Source organism: Ursus maritimus, unplaced genomic scaffold (genome assembly GCF_017311325.1).
Source record: "Ursus maritimus isolate PB19 unplaced genomic scaffold, ASM1731132v1 scaffold_3, whole genome shotgun sequence".
NCBI classification, from domain to species: domain Eukaryota; kingdom Metazoa; phylum Chordata; class Mammalia; order Carnivora; family Ursidae; genus Ursus; species Ursus maritimus.
In genome coordinates, this window is record NW_024425563.1 from 21,587,605 (window position 1) to 21,607,044 (window position 19,440).

Sequence of the window (19,440 nt, forward strand, 5' to 3'; positions counted from 1 at the left end):
CACACAAAAAAAAAACCCCCCCCCCCCCGCCCCAAACTCCCGAACCAAAACCCCTCAGTGTTTGGTGCTGCTCTCCCATGGTGTGGTCGAGGTTTGGGTTAGTAAATTTCCATGGCCCCTTCCAGCTTGATAGGATTCTTTGCTAAACTCTTTTCTGCCTCGCCTTAGTTGTTGAAAACATGTAAGATAGTGCTTGCCTTTGGGGAAATCCAAAGGGCCCAACCACAATCTCATTAATCTTCGCTGTGTGCACATGACATGTACTAGTCACATTCATGTGAAAAGAGGACGGGGGAAGAAGACACTCATTTTGGGCAGGGATCCCGCAAAAGAGAAGTACAAGATCTTCAATGACTAGCAATGACAGCTAGTACCAGAATAAAAATGATTTTATTCAATTTATATGTGTATTAGTAATGATTGTCATTGTGATATCCAAGTGGTCACTTCACTTAGGTGACTATCCCAAGCATTCAGTACCTCTGTGTAGACAATAAATTTGTCTAGGACAGCTATTAAAGACATTTTTTGTTTATAATATAGGTAGTGGCTCCAATCCTTTTCGGCATCTGGAGAAGAGTGCTGTCTTACAGGAGGTATGACTTGGAAGTATGCTGTGTTCTTTCTTTTCTATTCTATTTTAGAAGGGTGGGCAGAGAACCCCTGGAATATGATGACCCAAAATAAGAATTGAGGAATGTAATACTTGTGTCGGAGAATACAGATTGAGGGAAATTTCCAGGAAGACAGGTTACTTCTAGGAGAGTCTAGAGCTTATAGAAATGCAACAACATGTCAACTCTCCCACATGTTGGTAATTTTAAATGAAATACCAAAGCATTGTTTGGTACAATGTTACTGAAGGAAGTTGTAGACATTAAGCTAATTGTATTCAAATGCTGTAGGTAAATATTGTGATTCTTACTTAACACATAAAGCCCATAAAGTTGAAGTACTAGCTCTAAGGGAGTCAGTGTAGGATGGAAAATCAAGACCATATCTAATAATGTATCATATACTGTGATAAATTGAAAACTGTAGGCAGTTAACATTATTTGGATATTGTGACCAAAATATGTAATCGTCTATTTGATTAAAGTTGATTTGTTGTGATCTGTGATAGAAATGATAGAAAATATACTACGTATAACAATGTTTTTTGTCCCCACAGGCTCGTATATTCAATGAAACACCTATCAATCCAAGAAGATGTTTGCATATTCTTACAAAGATTCTTTACTTACTGAACCAGGTAAACTATTTTGATTTTCCTTGGATTTGTTTCTTGGAATAGAAATACATAACATGCAGTGAAATACTTTCTGGAAAGTATAGTTATTTTTTTAAAAGTTACTTAATTTAAAAATATACAGTGTTTGATTAAGGTAAAGATACATAAAACTTCTTGAGGACCGGATTATGACACATACTTCTATTTTATTCACAAGGTACTAGACCAGCTAAGCACACAGCAGGTCCTCAACCTTGATTTGAATTTAACAAGTTTTAGTTAACGTTAAAACATGTTGTTTAGTCTTGTTCAAAGGTCTTTATGTCCCTCCAAAAATACAGTACAAAATCTTAGACAAATTCCAGATAAATATTTTATTTTTTTTGAAGCGGGATTAGTATGACAGTGATGTTTTTCAAGCTTTGATTTTAATATTTAGATTTTATATATATTATCCCTAGTGTACCATGGCAAGCGATATGATTCTGATCTTAACCATGTTGTGCCTTAATGTCCTTTTCTATAAATGGGGATTATGGTAATGCCCGTTTTGTAAAGTTGTGATGATTCAATGAGATAATGAATGTAAAGCACTGAGAATAATCCTGGACATGCACATTCAGGAATAGTTTTCATTCAGTCATTCAGCAAATATTTATAATACACCTGCTGATTCCTATGCACTGTTTTAGGCTCCGGGGTTATAGCAGACAAAACCATAGTATTTGCCCTGACAGAACATAGATTCTGTTTGCTGTTATTGTTATTAATTTTATTTTTTCTTGTGTTTTTGTTTGTTTTGCTTCAGACTAAAAAAGTCTCATGAAATGTCTAGGACCTTAGAAAATGTGATTTTGTTTCTTAGATTCACACACACACACACGCACCACGCACACCCGAATACACATTTATAGATACTTCAGGTGGTTTACATATGATGTTAAGAAGACTGTGGTTTCCAATTTGAATTCCATGAGCATATCTTATTTTTACTTTATTTCAAGACTGAAGACATGATGAAGGTTTGTCATTTGCAAATGGAGACGGAGCAAGAAGTGCATACTTTTACATAAAATATTTTCTTGCACATACATCATATCCTTGTGTGGTAGCATATCAGAGACATTTAAGGCAAAGTCAGTTTGATTTCATTTTTCAAAGCACACATTGGGTCCAGGTTGGCTAAATCCATGAAATAAGCAGTTTCGCGTAGTTGAAGGTGTGGTGTGGAGTAGCATCTGCTTGTATTCTGACCAGTACCTCTTTGATGGGCAGCTCATGTTGAAACAGTTCATTATCTTGATAAGGAAATGACCAGTGTAATCTGATAAATAAACACAAAGACATAAACAGGTTTGGGAACCTTAGTTTTATCTTTGACCTAGTTCTTGGTATTGCTTTATGGAAAAATACTTTTAAATTTCTACCACAGCTGACCTACTCATATATTCTGAATTTCAAGTCCAAAAGTAGGGACTTAGGGTTTACTGATATGACTGAAAAGTGCCTAGACTTCTATACGTTCGCTAAGTAATTATGAAAGAAAGAGAGGGAAATCTCTTGCTGATGAGCACGTTGGGTACTCTGGTTTAAGTAATTGTGAATTCTTATACTTTGTCTTTCATCCTCAACTTTTAAAGTTTTTCATCAAAATTTGTTTATTCTTATACCCACGACAAATGGTTTGAAAACTAGTTATAGTCCGTGTGAGATCTGAAGCCCTGAAGAGTGATGGAGCCTAACGCGTTAGGAGGATTGCTTTTAATGAAATTGAATATTGAAATGTTCATGTCTCAGGTGGTCTGTAATCTAGAATTTTTTGACTGTGAGTGAAATAGGTTATCTAACATCTTGCTGCTTAAAAAATGTCATTCTCAGACCAGCAGCAGTTGCATCACCGGGAGCTAGTTAGAAATGCAAAAATTTCAGGCTTCACCCAGAGCTACTGAAGCAAATTCTGCATTTTGGCAAGATCCTCAGATGATTTATTAAGCATATTAAAGTTCTGATCCAAAGCCTTCCTTTTATATAAGTAATCTGGTTCCTGCCTTTTTGGTTGGTCTCTTTTTGCCATGTTTTCTGGGATTCCTAACATATAGTTCTTTACAATTTAATATTTATTGTGCTCCTGTAATATGGCAGGCTTTGTGCTGGGCATTGGATTGTAGAAATATAAAAGGTGTGATCTCTGCTTGTAGGCAGTGTAGTAATTACATGCTATTCTGATTAGGAACTCAACTTGCTACTACTTTCTACCTCCTTGTAAATGTGGTTATCTAGGGAAATTAAAATGGTTCCTGCTCAAAGGTTAGAGACTACTATTCCAGAAATTTTATAGCATGGTGTATGATATTGAATTATTTTAAATAAGAAGTGTACTAAATGGCCATGCAGGTTTATAAATTGAAAGCCAAAAAAAAAAAAAAAAAATAGCACAGAGGCAGAATGTTTACAAAGAAAATTTTTTCCCCTGAGTTCTAAAAGATTTTTGCAGAAATAAAGAGAAAATCCTTTATATACATTTTTCTTTAAATTTAAGAAATTGTTTTCAATTTTCCTTAGGGTGAACACTTTGGAACCACGGAAGCCACAGAAGCCTTCTTTGCCATGACTCGATTGTTTCAATCTAATGATGTAAGTCTTTTTATTTTATTCTTTTAGGCTGGAAAAGCTCCTTTTATTCTTTTTCCTTGGGGAACTTAGAGTGTCCCAAATTAGAAAAGGTCGCTTGAAATATTTAAAATTACTTAAACATTATTTATCCTTACCAAAGTTTTAAATGTTCATGAAAGGCCATATGAATGTAAAAGATTGACGGTATACAGCATAGAGCTGTTCCCCCACAGATCTCTCAGGCAGTCCGAAGAGCCGTTCGTATCCAGCGTGTGGCACGCCACTGTCAGTGGGCTGGAGTGGAAGCCGGTGGACGTAGCTACCACATCTCTAGGTTCCCAGTTTCTGGTGGGCCTGGGGTTGCTGCGGGTCAGCAGCGGGGCTGGCTGTGAGAAGACGAGCCGGAGCAGCGTGGGGAAGAGGACATTGCCTAGGGGGAAAGAAGAGTAAAGACAAACTAAAGCGGCCAGTATCTCTGTGTGTCTCATCACCTGAAACCCCCCCGACTTTCAGAGCATAGTGGCTCTGCTGCTTTACCTCTGTTTTGTGAATGCGGTGCATATTTCTCTTGTGCCCCGCTCTCGCTCAGAACCTACAGAGCAGGGAGTTCTGGGAGCTAGACTTCCCAGCTTTCTGTTGATGTAAATTGTCCAAATCTTGCAGTATTTTTGGTATGTACTGCATATCTTCATGGGCCGCATTTTCTGCCCAACCCCCAGGAACTTCTAGGATTTGAGTGTGGTTATATGTCTGGATAACGATAAGCTTCGGGAGTAAGTCCTCAGGAGCTCAGCGTCTCTTGTAGGGCAGCTGTCTCTGGTGAGGCCATTACACATTCTTCAGGCAAAGGGAGACTCATTTCCTCAGACAGAGAGTGAAGAGCTGCTCCTAGTTGCAGAGGAGGCTTGGGGGAATTTAGGGGTTCAGGGTACTCAGCTTCATCAGAATCTGCCCGTATGTCCCCATCCCAACTTTCAGGGTCCCACTCCTTCCCCAAGCAAAGCCTTCCCTTTCATCTAAGCTGCCTCACAGGGTGTGTATTGCATTTGCCTTGTCTTTCAGCCACATGGAGGGTTTGCTTTTCAGAATTCTCAGCGTTGTGTTCACATGACACAGGCTTTCTATTAAGGTTTTGTGAAAGACTTCTAGTCCCTTATCCAGACCTGGACTGTGAATTTAAAACTCTGGACTCATTTCTTTTACCGAGTTCTCCAGTGTGCTTAGAAGCCCCTGACCCATTATATAACACATTTTTTACAAAATATTCTATGGCAGCAACTCCTGGGTTACCCAAACCTTGTCTTCTGTAGGTCCTTAACGATGCTTCCCTGCAGGTGATGATTTAAGTGTTTCGCCTCTGCATGCCACAGACGACTAGTATCCCCTTTACCACTGCAAACAGGGCATTAATGCCTTTTATCAAATCAGAGAAGCAATTTCAGATTTCTCTTGTTAAGATCCTGTTTCCCTTTAATCACTTCCTGTGCCAGAAATTCAGGGTTCAATCGGGGAAGCAGAACCACTGTGATGATGATAAATTTATGTAGCAGAGGAGTTAGACTAGAAAGCCAGGCATTCCAGGCTGCCGGAGTAAGGTCACGAAGAGGGACTATTAAAAAAGTTATGGAAGGCTGTTGCCTCTTTGTGGCTCTCTGAACTTGCAGCCCCAGGTTGCTGTTGCTCAGAGGGATGGCCGTGGGGAAGAAGAGCTGGCCATGGGGCAGGGAGGAGGGTGCAGAGCAGGGAAGAGACCGCGCGAGGACAGGCTCGAAGCCTCCAGCACAGAGGTCGTATTAAGGAAAGAAGGCATGAAATCGTTTTCTGGGAAATGGATTGGGGGAATGTAGGTTGTTGGACAGTACGCATGGCCCCTTGCAGTTACTGGTCACGAACTGAAACTATTACCTGGTGGCACAGTGAATGTTTTCCTCCAGCTCCAGGCTTCTGGTTGTAGCATGGAATGGTTACAGATTGGATTTCGTCAGGGTCAGGGTTTTGCCACGTTAGTAAACAGAGGGAAGAGCAAGGAAGTTGAGTGATTGAAATATTAACTGTGGGATCTGGTTAGGAGGCAGGTAAGAACAGGGGCTGATTGGAACAGTAAAGAGTTGATCGGGTCCATGGATTGATGGAGTGAAAGGGCTGCTGGAGTCAGGAGTGGTGGCTGGAGAGTGAAATGCTTGGAAATGAAATTATGAAAGGGATACTGTTATTGATGGGGATGACAGTGGAAGAGGGTGATGGCAAAAGGAAGGACGACAGGATCCTGGGAGAAGAAGTCAATTCTACCAAGTGGTTAGAGTTTTAGAAATATTGTCTGTATGGATATTAAAGTCACCAGTGATTATTACTGGGCTAATATTGGAGATAGCGGTGGTGAACAAGTTACTAATATATATATTTTTTAAATGAGGGAAGTAACTGGAAGTCTATATATGCAAACACGAGTGGTGGCAGGTGATGGAGTCCAAAGGCATGAGCTTTAAAGCCAGAGATTTTTAGGGGAGAACACGGTACAGTGGAAGAAGGCGATGTAGAGATTTTGAACAGGCAGTGAGCTTCCCCACCTGTAGATGTGGTGGCTGAGGGTTAAAGGAGAGACAAGGGGCGGGGGGTGGATTCTGAGGGAGGAGTGAGGTTAGAGACAAGATGGGGACTTTCGGAGAAGAGTTAAGGATATAAGGGATTTTGCAGATGAAAGTGCCGCAGAACATCATGGAAGGTTTGGGATTTGAGAAGGATGGAAGGTGTAGTCAGATTAGGTGCTGTTCCCAGCTGCGCTGGCAGTGGTGTCCAGGTGATGAATAATGATGAGGATATTTTAGGAGTTGTGTAGTGACTGAGGTAAGGAGCCACGTACAGCATGCTGTGATTCGTTTTGATGGCCCCTTAGGCAGAATATGGAATTGAGGGGGTGATTTTTTGGGGGAAGAGAAAGAGGTGGGGATTTTGCTGGCAGCATGGGGAGCTTCTTCCTTTTCCAGCCGTCCTTTACCAGAGGGAAATTACTATCTTGAGATTGGTAACCTCCTGTCAGTGTTTATATCTATATGTATTGTATATGTTTGTAGCCATAATCTATACTTCGTATTTTTGTGTGTTTAAAAATATAAGTGGGGGCGCCTGGGTGGCTCAGTCAGTTAAGCGTCTGCCTTCGGCTCAGGTCATGATCCCAGGGTCCTGGGATCGAGTTCTGCGTCGGGCTCCCTGCTCAGTGGGGAGCCTGCTTCACCCTCTTCCTCTGCCCCTCCCCCTGCTCATGCTTTCTCTCTCTCTGTCTGCTCTCTCTGACAAATAAGTAAATAAACAAAATCTTAAAAAAAAAAAAAAATACAAGTGATCAGAGGTACCTGGGTGTCTCAGTCGGTTAAGCTGCCGACTCTTGATTTCAGCTCAGGTCATGGTCTCACTGTCCTGGGATTGAGCCCTGTGTCAGGCTCCATGCTGAAAGCAGAGTCTGAAGATTCTCCCTCCCTCTCCTCTGCCCCTCCCCCTGCTCTCTCTCTCCCTTTGTCACAAATAAATAAATAAATCTCAGACAAATATATAAGTGATCATATTATTATTGCAGTTTTCAGAATTAATGTTTTTGAGATTGACCATCTTGCTGTACATACTTCCACTTTATTCAGTCACTACTACATGTGATCCCAGTGTGTTAATATACAGTATTTCTACTCATTTATCTATTCTCCCATTGGTCGATATGTGTGGCTTCCACTTCTTTGCTGTTACAAGTGATATTATACAGGGTGCCTGGATGGATCAGTTGATTACGTGTCTGCCTTCGGCTCAAGTCGTGATCCCAGGGTCCTGGGATCAAGTCCTCATCGAGTCTCTCATTGGGCTCCCTACTCAGCGGGGAGCCTGCTTCTCCCTCTGCCTGTTGCTCCCCCTGCTTGTGCGCTCTCTCTGACAAAATAAAAGAAAATCTTAAAAAAAAAAAAACACCAACCCCCCCCAAAAGTGATATTATACGTAATGTTTACGTACATGTCTTGTGCACATAGTGAGAATTTTTCTGGGATAGATACCTACAACTGGAATTTCTAGATAATGGCAGTTATTTGATCTTATCAAATTCATCTTTGAACTGATCTTGTCCTAATTTGCACAGACATTGCTTCAAATCTGTGCTTGTTCTGATTATAATTTCTTATTATTGGACCTAAATATTTGCCATTCAGAAGAATGTGAAATGGCATCTCTTTGTGGTTTTAATTTGCATTTTCATGATCATTGCTGAAATTGAAACTCTTCCTATGTTTAGTGGCCATTTTACTTTCCTCCTCTTGAATTGTCTGTTCATATTCTTTGCTTATTTATATTCCTCTTACTGACTTATAGGAAATTTTTTTTTAGTGTTTAAAAAAAACAGCTTTATTGAGTGTAACTTACATATTAATAAAATTCACCAATTTTAAGTGTACAGTTCAGTGAGTTTTGACGAGTGTGTGGAGTCATGGAACCATCCCCACAGTCATGATACAGACACCTCTCACCACCCCAGACTGTGCCCCTGTATCCCTTAGTTGTCTGACCCTCCCTCAACCTCTAGCACCTAGAAGTCAGTGGTCTACTTTCTGACAACACAGTTTTGCATTTTCTAGAATTTCACTTAAATTTAATCATTTAGTACATAGCCTTTTATGACTTTTATGTCTTGTTTCTTTCTCTGAGCTTATGGCCTTTGAGACTGATCCAAGTTTTTGTGTGTATCAGTAGTTTTTCACTTCTGTTGCTGAGTAGTATTCCATTGTATGGAGGGGGTCTAGTTTACTTATCCATTCACAAGTTAGTGGTTTTTTGAGTTATTTCCAGCTTATGGATATTATGAACAAAGCTGCTAAAAATATTCAAGTCGAAGTCTTTGTGTGGACCTACTTTCATTTTCTTTGCTTAATATCTGGAAGTGGCACTGTTGGGTTTGCATTTCCTTCATGATGAATGTATTAAGCAAATATATGCTTATTTGCCATCTGTATATCTTTGGTGAAGTGTCAGTTCAGATCTTTTACTTAAAAAAAAAATCATGCAATTTGTCCTCTTATTGAGCTGTAAGTTGTCTTTGTATTTTGTGGATACAAGACTTTTTATCAGATGGGCATTTTGTAACTATTTCCTGCCAGTGTGTTGCTTGCGTTTTCATTCACCTACACTGTGGTCTTCTCCATTTATTAAAAAAAAAAAAAAAGTACAATTTTCATAGAGTAAGATCCACCCTTTTTAGGGTATAGTTTTATGACTTTTGACAAATGCATACAGTAGTTATTATCACCATTGCAATCAAGATTTAGAATGTTTCCATCCTTCCAAAAAGTTCCTTCCTGCCTCTACATACGATCTATTCTCACCATCCTCAGCCCCGGGCCGCCACGGGTCTCTTCTTTCTGCGTAGTTTTGCCTGTCTGGGAGGTCAGACAAATGGTAGCAGACAACATGAAACCTTTTGAGACACTTAGCATACTGCATTTGATGTTTGTCCGCGTTATTGTTTGCATCAGGAGTTTGCTTCTTTTTATTTCATTGTAGTATTTATTATATGGATGTACCTCAGTTTACCTGTTTGCCCTTTGAAGGATATTTGGTTTGTTACCAGGTTTTGGTAGTTACAAATGCAGTTGCTATAAACATTCATGTACAAATTTTTAAACGTAGGTTTTTATTTTTCTTGGGTCAGTGCCTAGGAGTGGGATTGGCGGGATCATATATTTAACTTTGTAAGAAGCTGCCAACCTTTCTTCCATTTCCACCATCACTGTTTGAAAGTTCTAGTGACTGCCTTCTGGCTAGCACTTGGTATTGTCTTTTTTTGCATTTTTAAATTTGTTTCTTTTTAATTTTAGCCGTTCTAATAGGTGTATGGTGGCATCTCTTTGTAGTTTTAATTTGCATCTCCGTAATGACTGATCATCTCAAACATCTTTTTGTGTGCTTTTTTCCTTTATCTATATCTTCAGTGCTGAAGGATCGGTTCATATCTTTTGCCCCTTTTTAAATAATTTGATTGTATATTTTCTTATTTTTGAGTTTTGAGAAGTCTTTGTGTATTCTGGGTACAAGTCCTTTATCAGATATGTTTCTTAAATATTTTCTTCCGTCTGTAGCTTGTTTTTTCATTTTTTAGTCTTTCAAAGAACAGAAGTTTTAAATTTTGATGAAGCCCAGTGTATCAATTTGTTTTTCTGTTGTGGATTATGCTTCTGATGTATATTATAGAAATCTTTGCCTAACCCAGCATCACAAAGATTTTCTCCTGTGCCTTTCTTCTAGGCATTTTGATCCATTTTGAATTAATTTTTGTATATGGTGTAAGGTAAGGGTTGTATTCCTTCTCCTCTCACCACCTCCTCCTTTTCCTCCTACTTTATTTTCTCGACAAATGGTACTGGAATAGTTGGATATCAGTATAGAATGAGGAGGAAGAGGTGATGATTGAGTTACATTGGCACACTGGAACATTCTTTTGTTTCATTAATTTGTATCTTTATTCTTATTCCAATACCACACCGTCTTGATGACTATACCTTTATAGTAAGTTTTAAATCAGGTAGTGCATGTGTTCCTTTTTTTTTTTCCTTTTTCAAAAGGTTTGGGTCTTTAGGTTCTTTGCCTTTCTATATGAATTTTTAGAATCAGCTTCCATTTCTATTTTTTGAAGTCTGCTGGAACCTTTATGGGGATTACACTGAATCTGAAGATCAATTTGAGGAGAATTGACATTTTAACATTGTGGTTTTTTGCTCCATGAACATGGTATTTATCTCCCCTTATTCAGGTTTCTTTATTTTCTGTCAGCAGCAGTATTATAGCTTTTAGCATACAAGTCTTATACGTATTTTGTGAATATATCCCTAAAGTAGTTAAGATTTTAAAAATACTATTGTATTGTTGGTACGTAGTTTCTAGAAATTAAATTGGTTTTTGCATATTCCTGTGATTTTGTTAAATTCATTTATTAGTTCTAGGAGTATTTTGGAAGATTCCTTAGAATTTACTTTTTCCTTTTCAAACTGTATGCCTTTGATTTATTTATCTTACCTTACTGTCTTCTTGCACATTGTACAATATAAGTAGAAGTGATGATAGGGGACATCCTTGGTTTGTTCTTGATCTTAGAGGGAAGGTATTTAGTCTTTCACCACTAAGTATGGTGTTAGCTCTTAAGTTTTTCACAAAAGGCCTTTATCAGGTTGAGGAAGTTCCATTCTATTTCTAGTTTGCTGAGAGATCGTGTGTGTGTGTGTGTGTGTGTGTGTGTGTGTGTGTGTATGTGAATGGGTATTGAATTTTGTCAAATGATTTTTCTATATCCATCGGATTATCATGGCTTTTCTTTTTCAGTATGTTAATATGGTGAGATGCATTTATTCATTATTCTGGAAAATATAAAGTCATTTCTGTTTGTTAAAACTTGTTGAGGATTTTTGAGTCTGTAGTCATGAAATATATTGATCTATAGTTTTTTTTTTCTAATGTTTTTGTCTGGGTTTTCTATTTGGATAATGCTGGCCTTGTAAAATGAAATGGGAAGTGTTTCTTCCTTTCTTCTTCTTATGCTTTCTGGAAGAGTTTTTGTAGAATCATTATTAATTTTTCCTGAAGTGTTTGATGGAGTTCACTGCTGAAGCCGTCTTTTTTTTTTTTTTTTTTTTTTTAGAGGGAGGGGAGGGGTGAAGGGAGAGGGGAAAAAGAGAATCTTAAGCTGGTTCCATGCCCAGTGCCCACGGAGCCAACTAGGGGCTCGATATCACAACCCTGAGATCATGACCTGAACTGAAATCAAGAGCCAGCTGGGGTGCCTGGGTGGCTCAGTTGGTTAAGCGTCTACCTTCAGCTCAGGTCATGATCCCAGGGTCCTGGGATTGAGCTCCACATCAGACTCCCTGCTCAGTGGAAAGTCGGCTTCTCACTCTGCCCCTCCCCTCTGCTCATGCTCTCTGTCATGCTCTCTCCGTCTGTCTCAAAAAAATAAAATCTTAAAAAAAAAAAGTCAGATGCTTAACCTACTGAGCCACCCAGGTACCCCAAAACCATCTTCTTTAAGGAAAGGTTTTTGAAAATTAACCTCATTAAAAAGAAATAGATATGGTACTATTCAGATTATTTGTCTTCTTCAGTGAGCTCTGGTAGTTTGTGTCTTTCAAGGAATTTATACATTTCATGGAAGTTGTTGAACTTTGTTTCCCTAAAACTGTTCATGATATTCCCTAATTTTTTTAGTGTTTGTAGGATCTGTAGTAATGTCTCTTCTTTCATTCTGAATCTGGTAAATTGTATCTTCTCTCTTCTATTCCTGGGAAGTTTATCTAGAACTTTATAAACTTATTGATCTCTTCACACAACCAGCTTTTTGCTTCATTGACTTTTCTCTATTAATTGTTTTTTTCTTCCAAACTAATTGTGCAAAAAAAATAGAATGCTGAAAAATCAAGCCATAAGAAGGGGGAAAAAAGGAAAGAAAGATCAATCAAGAAGGACAAACATAAATCATATAATAAAATGGTAAATATAGACCCAAATATATTACTGTCTACATTAAATGTAAATGAAGAAACAAAGAACATTAATAAAAATTGACTGCACACTGAGCCATAATGCAAGATGCAACAAATTTTTAAAGGAATGAAATTGTACAGACTGTGTTCTCTAATTATAATGGATTAGTGTTGGAAATGAATAATAAAAGAGTCCCTAGGTAATTCACCATGTTTTGATATTAAAAACATATTTATTTCTGTTCTCTTTCCAGCCATGATGCAGTTAAGGGGTGAGGTTTATCCTGCTACTGCAAATACCCCATAACGCCAGGATCACGCCCTGAGCCGAAGGCAGACACTCAACGACTGAGCCACCCAGGCGCCCCCATACAAAATATATTAACACCTTAGTTTTCAGACATTAGATTAACAAGCATCCCAGGATTGTGATCTGAAGAAAAAGAAAAACAAAGTGTGCTCGAGGATTGCATTAGCTCATTGCCCAGAGGCAGATTACAGGTAACAGGTCAAGGAGGGTACACTGAAAAAGAGCCTCGTTATCTCTCTGAGTTGAGAAAACAGATGGAGGACGGGGAAGCCAACCAAGAAAGCTCAAATTTATAGGGCAGAGTACTAGAGAGGAAAGAAGTCAGGGGAGAGGGAGAGAAGCAAGAAAGGAAGGAGGTAGTCCCAGCAATTTTCTGAGGGGCTCCCCTGAAATCTTTGGATAAGAATTGATCTGTGCATATATAAAAGGAAACTACCCTAGGCCAAAGAAAGAATCACCAGAACACAGGGCTGAGAATAGGTCCTATTTCCATCCGGTGAGAGCAGAAAAACCTTGTCTTCTGGTATGGTTCTTAGGAAGGCATCACCTCAGTAATGGGCATATATTAGATCTGTACTAAAGCTTAAAAAGGCCTCAAAGCAAACCTCAAAAGTAAAACTCTGATTCCAGGTAATTTAATCTCATGAAGAGTAAAGTACAATACCACGTAAAAGAATACAACAAAATCTAGCACCTTACGTGAATTTCACAATGTACAGCATCCAATAAAAAAATTTTGAAGTAAGCGAAGAAGCAGGACAATGTTATCCATAACCAGGAGAAAAATGGGTCAATAGACCCAAACCCAGAAATGATAAGAAAATGGAAGGAGCAGTAATGACATAAAGCAGCTATTATATGAAGAGCCTTTATGCCTAAGAATATATAGAAAGACATAAGAAGAATGAGGAACAAAATAGAAGGCATCCAGAGAGACCCAAATGTGTCTTCTAGAAGTTAAGGGAAAAAAAATTTATATGAGCTTGCATATATAAAATGAAAAATACACCTCCTGGGGTTAATAGCAGATTAGAAAACCGCAGGGGAAAAAAATCAATAAACTGGAGGACAGATAGAAATCATCCAAAATGAAGCCAAGAGAGAAAAAAAGACGGAATAAAAATGAACAGAGCATTAGCGGGGTAATAGTTTGAAAGTTCTTTTAGTGGTTACCCTAGAAATTGCAACCTGATTATTTGGCTTCCAGAATCTAGTATTCATCTTTATCTTGTACCTGTTCATGGAAGATTTAAGAACCTTAGGACACTCTTACTATGTATGTGAATATATAAGCGTATATGTGTACATATATATATACACACACACACGCATGGTTACTCATTTATGTCATACCCCATCATTTCTTGTGGGTTTTTGGTTGTTCGTTGTGATTTACCCATGTCCTCACTACTTTTTAAAGAAAGTCTTTAAGAAGTTTTAGGTTCATAGCAAAATTAAAAGGAAGGTACAGAGATTTTCTGGATACTCCCTGATGCCACACATGCGTAGACTGCCCCCCCCCCACCCGTCCCCATCATTGACATCCGTTACCAGAGTGGTAAATTGGTTACAATACATAAACCTACATTGACACATCATAATCACACAGAATCCGTAGTTTATGTTACTCACTCTTGGTGTTATACATTATGTGGATTTGGACAAATATAGAATGACATGCATCCATCATTAAATATACAGAGTATTTTCAATGACCTAAAAATCTCCTGTGCTCCAGCTATTCATTCCCCATCCTAACCCCCAAACCCTGGCAACCACGGATGTTTTTACTGTCTCCGTAGCTTTGCCTTTTCTAGAATGTCATGTAGCTGAAATTATATAGCATGCATCTTTTTCAGATTGGTTTATTTCACTTAGTAATATGCATTTAATTTCCTCCATGTCTTTTCATGGCTCGATAGCTCATTTTCTTTTTAGTGCTGAGTCATATTCTATTGTCTGGATGTACCACAGTTTAGGTGGTACTAAACTGACACCTTGGTTGCTTCCAAGTTTTGGCAGTTATGAATAAAGGTGCTATCGAGTGCCAGACTGGCTCAGTCAGTAGAGTGTGTGACTCTTGATCTTGGGGTTGTAAGTTCGAGCCCTATGTTGGGTGTAGAGATTACTTTAAAAAATTTAAAAAATTAAAAATTAAATTAAATTAAAAACTGCTATAAACATCTGTATGCAGGCTTTTATGTGGACATAAATTTTCAACTCCTTTAGGTAAACACCAAGGAATGTGATTGCTGGATTGTATGGTAAGAGTATGTTTACTTTTGTAAAAAAATCACCAAACCATCTTTCACATTGGCTATTCCATTTTTATTCCCACAGTGAATGAGAGTTCCTAATGCTCCACGTCCTCATCAGATTTGGTGTTGACAGTGTTCTGGATTTTGGCCATTCTCATATGAGTGTAGTGGTATCTTGTTCTTTTAGTTTGCCTTTCCCAAATGATACGTGATGTGCAACATCCATAATATATAAAGAATTCTTGCACTTTGGTAGTTCTACTTTCATATACTTATTTGTCATTTATCTGTTTAAGTGAAGTGTCTTAAGGTCTTCAGCTCATTTTTAATCAAGTTGTTTTTCATATTTTTGACTTTTAAGAGGTTTTTGTATATTTTAGGTGACAATCCAATATCAGATATGTGTTCTACAAACATTTTCTCCCAGTCTGTGGCTTATCTTCTCCTCTTGACATGGTCTTTTGCAGAGCTGAAGTTTTTACTTTCAGTAAAGGCTGGTTTCTCTCTCTCTCTCTAAAAAAGGGGGTGGTGGGGCCTGGATGGCTCCATTGGTTGAGCATCCGACTCTTGATTTCGGCTCAGGTCATGATCTCAGGGTCGTGAGATCGAGCCCTGCATTGGGCTCCATGCTGGGTGTGGAGCCTGCTTGAGATTCTTTCTCTTCCCCTGCTCTTCCTCCCCGCTCTCAAAAAAAAAGGGGGGGGGCTGGCTTATTCATTATTTCTTTTATATTCATACCTTTGGGGTTGTATCTAAAAAGTCATCATCATACCCAAGGTCATCTAGGTTTTTTCCTAGGAGTTTTACAGTTTTGCATTTTATATTCAGGTCTGTGATCCATTTTGGGTTAATTTTTGTTAAGAGTGAAAGTGTGTCTAGAGTCATTTTTTTGCCTGTGGATGTGCAGTTGTTCCAGCACCATTTGGTGAAGAGCCTATCTTTGCTCCATGGTACTGCCTTTGTTCCTTTGTCAAAGATCAATTGACTGTACGTATGTGTGTTCGTCTCTTTGTCTAGTCTGTAGCTAATACCATGCTGCCTTGTTACTGTTAGCCACTTCTCTTTCACTCTCCATTTCTTGCTGTACTTCTGAGTTATTATCTAGAAGAGTTTTCCCTGAGCCTGAAGAATATACCTTTTAGAATCTTGTCCTTCCTTAGACTCTGGATATTGTATCTTATGCCTGGAAGGTTCTGGACCTGTACTTCTGTGGCTATGAGGTGTTCGCTTTTCTGCTTTGGAATCTGTGAATTTCACTTCATATGAGTATGAATTTACCCTTGGCTACATGGTTAAATTTTTTGTTCCTATTTTATTCAGCAATTCCGTGTGTTTGTTCAGGCAGTATATTTTAGGGGTCATTAGCACCTCTTTGCCAACACTTCGTATTGTCACTCTTTTTAATTGTGTGAGGTGGTATCTGAGATATGGTTTTTTGTATTTCCCTGATGACTAATGTTGAGGGCCCCGCCCCCCATTTTTTGTGCTTTAGCTCAATATTTTGTGTCTCCCATTTTATTCTGCATTGTGGTAGATTTTTATTTTGGGGGGGGGACAAATTTTCTTCAGTTCTGACGTTTTGGCTTTTATTTTTTGTTTTCTTTTCCTGGTAGCTTCAGATGGGTGTCATCTGCCCCGTTCGTCTGACCCCGACTGGCTTTCTCTTTCTTGGGGTGATTTTTTCTGTGTTTAATCACCATGAGAATCCTCCCTTCCTTGTCCTCTTCCTCACTGGGCTCACCCGTCTCCGCAAGGTTCTTTCTGCAGCTTGGAGTCTGGAGCTGGGTCTGATGTATTTGAGTTTCACTGCTTACAAGAAATGTGAAGTTGTTGTTAGGGAACGAGGCTAGATAGGCTGGAGGAACTGGTGCCCATCGTGTCTGAATGAACCAGAGACCAGGTGAGGAGGGGTGTAGATGAAACTTTGCTATTGTTAGAGGAACAGTTCATTTGGACCCAGATATCTTGATAATTGAAGATGGAAATTGGTTATACGAGCACAAATACCTCAGGGAAAAACACCTGTATGTGCGGGACTGAGGAAGACACAGAGTCTGCATGTCTCTCCACCCATATATTTGAAGAATTTTAAAAAATACATTTTCCAGAATAAGCCTTTATTTAACACTCAGAGAAACCTGTGTCTTTGGATTCACATTGTCAAAGTTTGGATCTCTGTGTGATTTTTAATTTAAATTTTTATATTTTCACCTGGATGTTTTTCACTATGTCAGCGCATCATTTACTTGTTTAGGAAACAGTAGGGTTCTGAATGTTCTCTCATCCAGGGATTTCCCAGAGGATTTTTTAGGTAGATGAGAATCTTATTAAGAATAACCTTCTGGGGCGCCTGGGTGGTTCAGTCGTTAAGCATCTGCCTTCAGCTCAGGTCATGATCCCAGGGTCCTGGGATCCAGCCCTGTGTGGGTCTCCCTGCTCAGCGGGGAGCCTGCTTTCCCTCTCCTCCCCACTTGTGCTCTCTCTCGCTCTCCCTCTCTCAAAGAAATAAATAAAATCTTAAAAAAAAAAGAATAAACTTCGAAATATATCTACTTAGGGCCCTCACTTCAACAGTTGAAAGAACCATTTCCTTATGAGTAACCTGTTGCCTTTTATAATAATTTTTCAGCAAACACTGAGAAGAATGTGCTACCTTACCATCAAAGAAATGGCTACAATTTCTGAGGATGTGATAATTGTCACAAGCAGGTATGTGACTGGTCAGAACCTAACATGGGGTGCTTATGTATTTAGTGGAATATTTGTTGTTCTTTCTCTATTAATTTTACTTTTGGGACTGTAAGAAAGCAAATAGGAATTTTAAAAAATCTTAAAGCATTCTTTCCTAAAATGTGGTGTCATCATGTGAAAACCATGCCTATCTGATAAAGCAAAGAAGTCACAAAGGATAATGCTAATATTTGCTAATACATTTTAAATGTTCATAATAATATGTAAACAGAACCAGAATGTTAATGATACACTGACATAAATATTTACAATATCAAAAGGCTAGTATATATAGTATGTAAAGAACTCTTCTACTTCAAAACAATTCCAAGTGATAATTCATAAAATAACCAATATAAAAGATCTGGTTATGTTTAGTCATTCTCACTAGTAACCAAAAAAATGTAAATTAAAAACTCAAATGCGTTATAAGATTTTTACCCATCAGATTGGCACCAAAGAAAAACGGCAGTAGGTGCTTGTAAGGGAGACTAATATTCTTGTATATACAAGAGGCAGAATAATACATTGATTCAGGTTTTCTAGAAGGCAGTTTGGCAGCATTCAAGTGTTGAACATTTGACAAGTTTTATCCCTTTGACCCGGTAATACCACATCGATGGAACTACGCTCAGAAAGTAATCAGAGCTAGCTCAGGAAGACTTATATATAACGATGTTCATTGCAACACTGTTTACACTAGCAGAAAGGGAGAAACAATTTAAATGTCTGCCATTGTTAATTATATATATAATTATATATATATAATTTCATTAACCATATTATGTTCCGATTATGGGATTATTTTAATTTTTTTGAAACATCTTTAGTGATATGGAAAAGTCCTCATAAAGTGCTGAATGAGAGTTGGATTCAAGTCTATGTATTTTATATATAGTCTCCCTTTAAAAATATTTTATGTACATACATACAAATATATAGATGGAAAAATACTGATCTGTTACCAGTAGGTTATCTCTCGGTGTTTGGGATTGTGGCTATTTATTTTTTGTAAAATTTTGGAAAATTTCCAGATGTCCTAGAGTGAGGATGTATAACCTAATTATTAATTATAATTCATTTAAGTGAATTTGGTCTTTGTACAACAACATAAATTTTGGAGGAGGGTGCTTGTTTTTAACCCGCAGTTGTATTGAATAAGTTTCAATTAGTAAAGCTTTCAGCTGAAAAGAACTGAAAGCCAGATGTAGTCACTAGGTATAGAGTAGCTAGTGTTGGTTCGGTAGTGAACAGTGCGAGGGCTGGTGTCTCTTGAATCTCACATTATTGCAAAATAGGTGCCTGAATTACTGGCAGTGCACCATTCAAGGTGGGAGGGGTGCCGGGAAGGGGGCCAGGGAGGCCCAGCACCATCTGCCTCTTTTATCAGGAATGCAATAGCTTTTCCCAGGGCAATTTTTAGATTTCATTTGACACAGCTGTGTTATACAACTATCTTTAGGACCAGGAAAGTGAATATTTAGCTCTTAAAGACCAAGTATTAGGGGCAAGCAAGGGAGAACGGGTTGAAATGGGTATTGGATTAGTTATCTAGCAATATTTGCCACAAGTAACAAACAGAAAATCTTCACTTAGATTTCTATACTCACTAAATATTGGAAAAATTAAAAATAGATTAGGGTTTTTTGTTTAGCTGTTAGTACTTGCCTCTGAATTCTGTTGGGCTGCCATGAATTATGGTTTGCTTCTAGCTCATTTTGAGTGATTAGTAGATGTAGTAGGCAGAATAATGGCCCTCCAAAGATATCCCTGGCCTGATTCCCAGGACCCGCGAATATG

General features: G+C 38.4%; 1 protein-coding gene across 2 annotated transcripts in view; it reads left to right on the forward strand.

The window, feature by feature from the left end:
- Nucleotides 1-19,440, forward strand: part of COPG2 (COPI coat complex subunit gamma 2) — a 111,607-nt gene that overhangs the window by 811 nt on the left and 91,356 nt on the right. For both annotated transcript variants that reach the window (XM_040643991.1, XM_040643992.1), the window contains exons 2-5: nucleotides 544-596; nucleotides 1,172-1,252; nucleotides 3,794-3,865; nucleotides 17,540-17,619. In XM_040643991.1, the coding sequence (XP_040499925.1) occupies nucleotides 544-596; nucleotides 1,172-1,252; nucleotides 3,794-3,865; nucleotides 17,540-17,619 (286 nt within the window). The remainder of the gene's footprint in view (nucleotides 1-543; nucleotides 597-1,171; nucleotides 1,253-3,793; nucleotides 3,866-17,539; nucleotides 17,620-19,440) is intronic.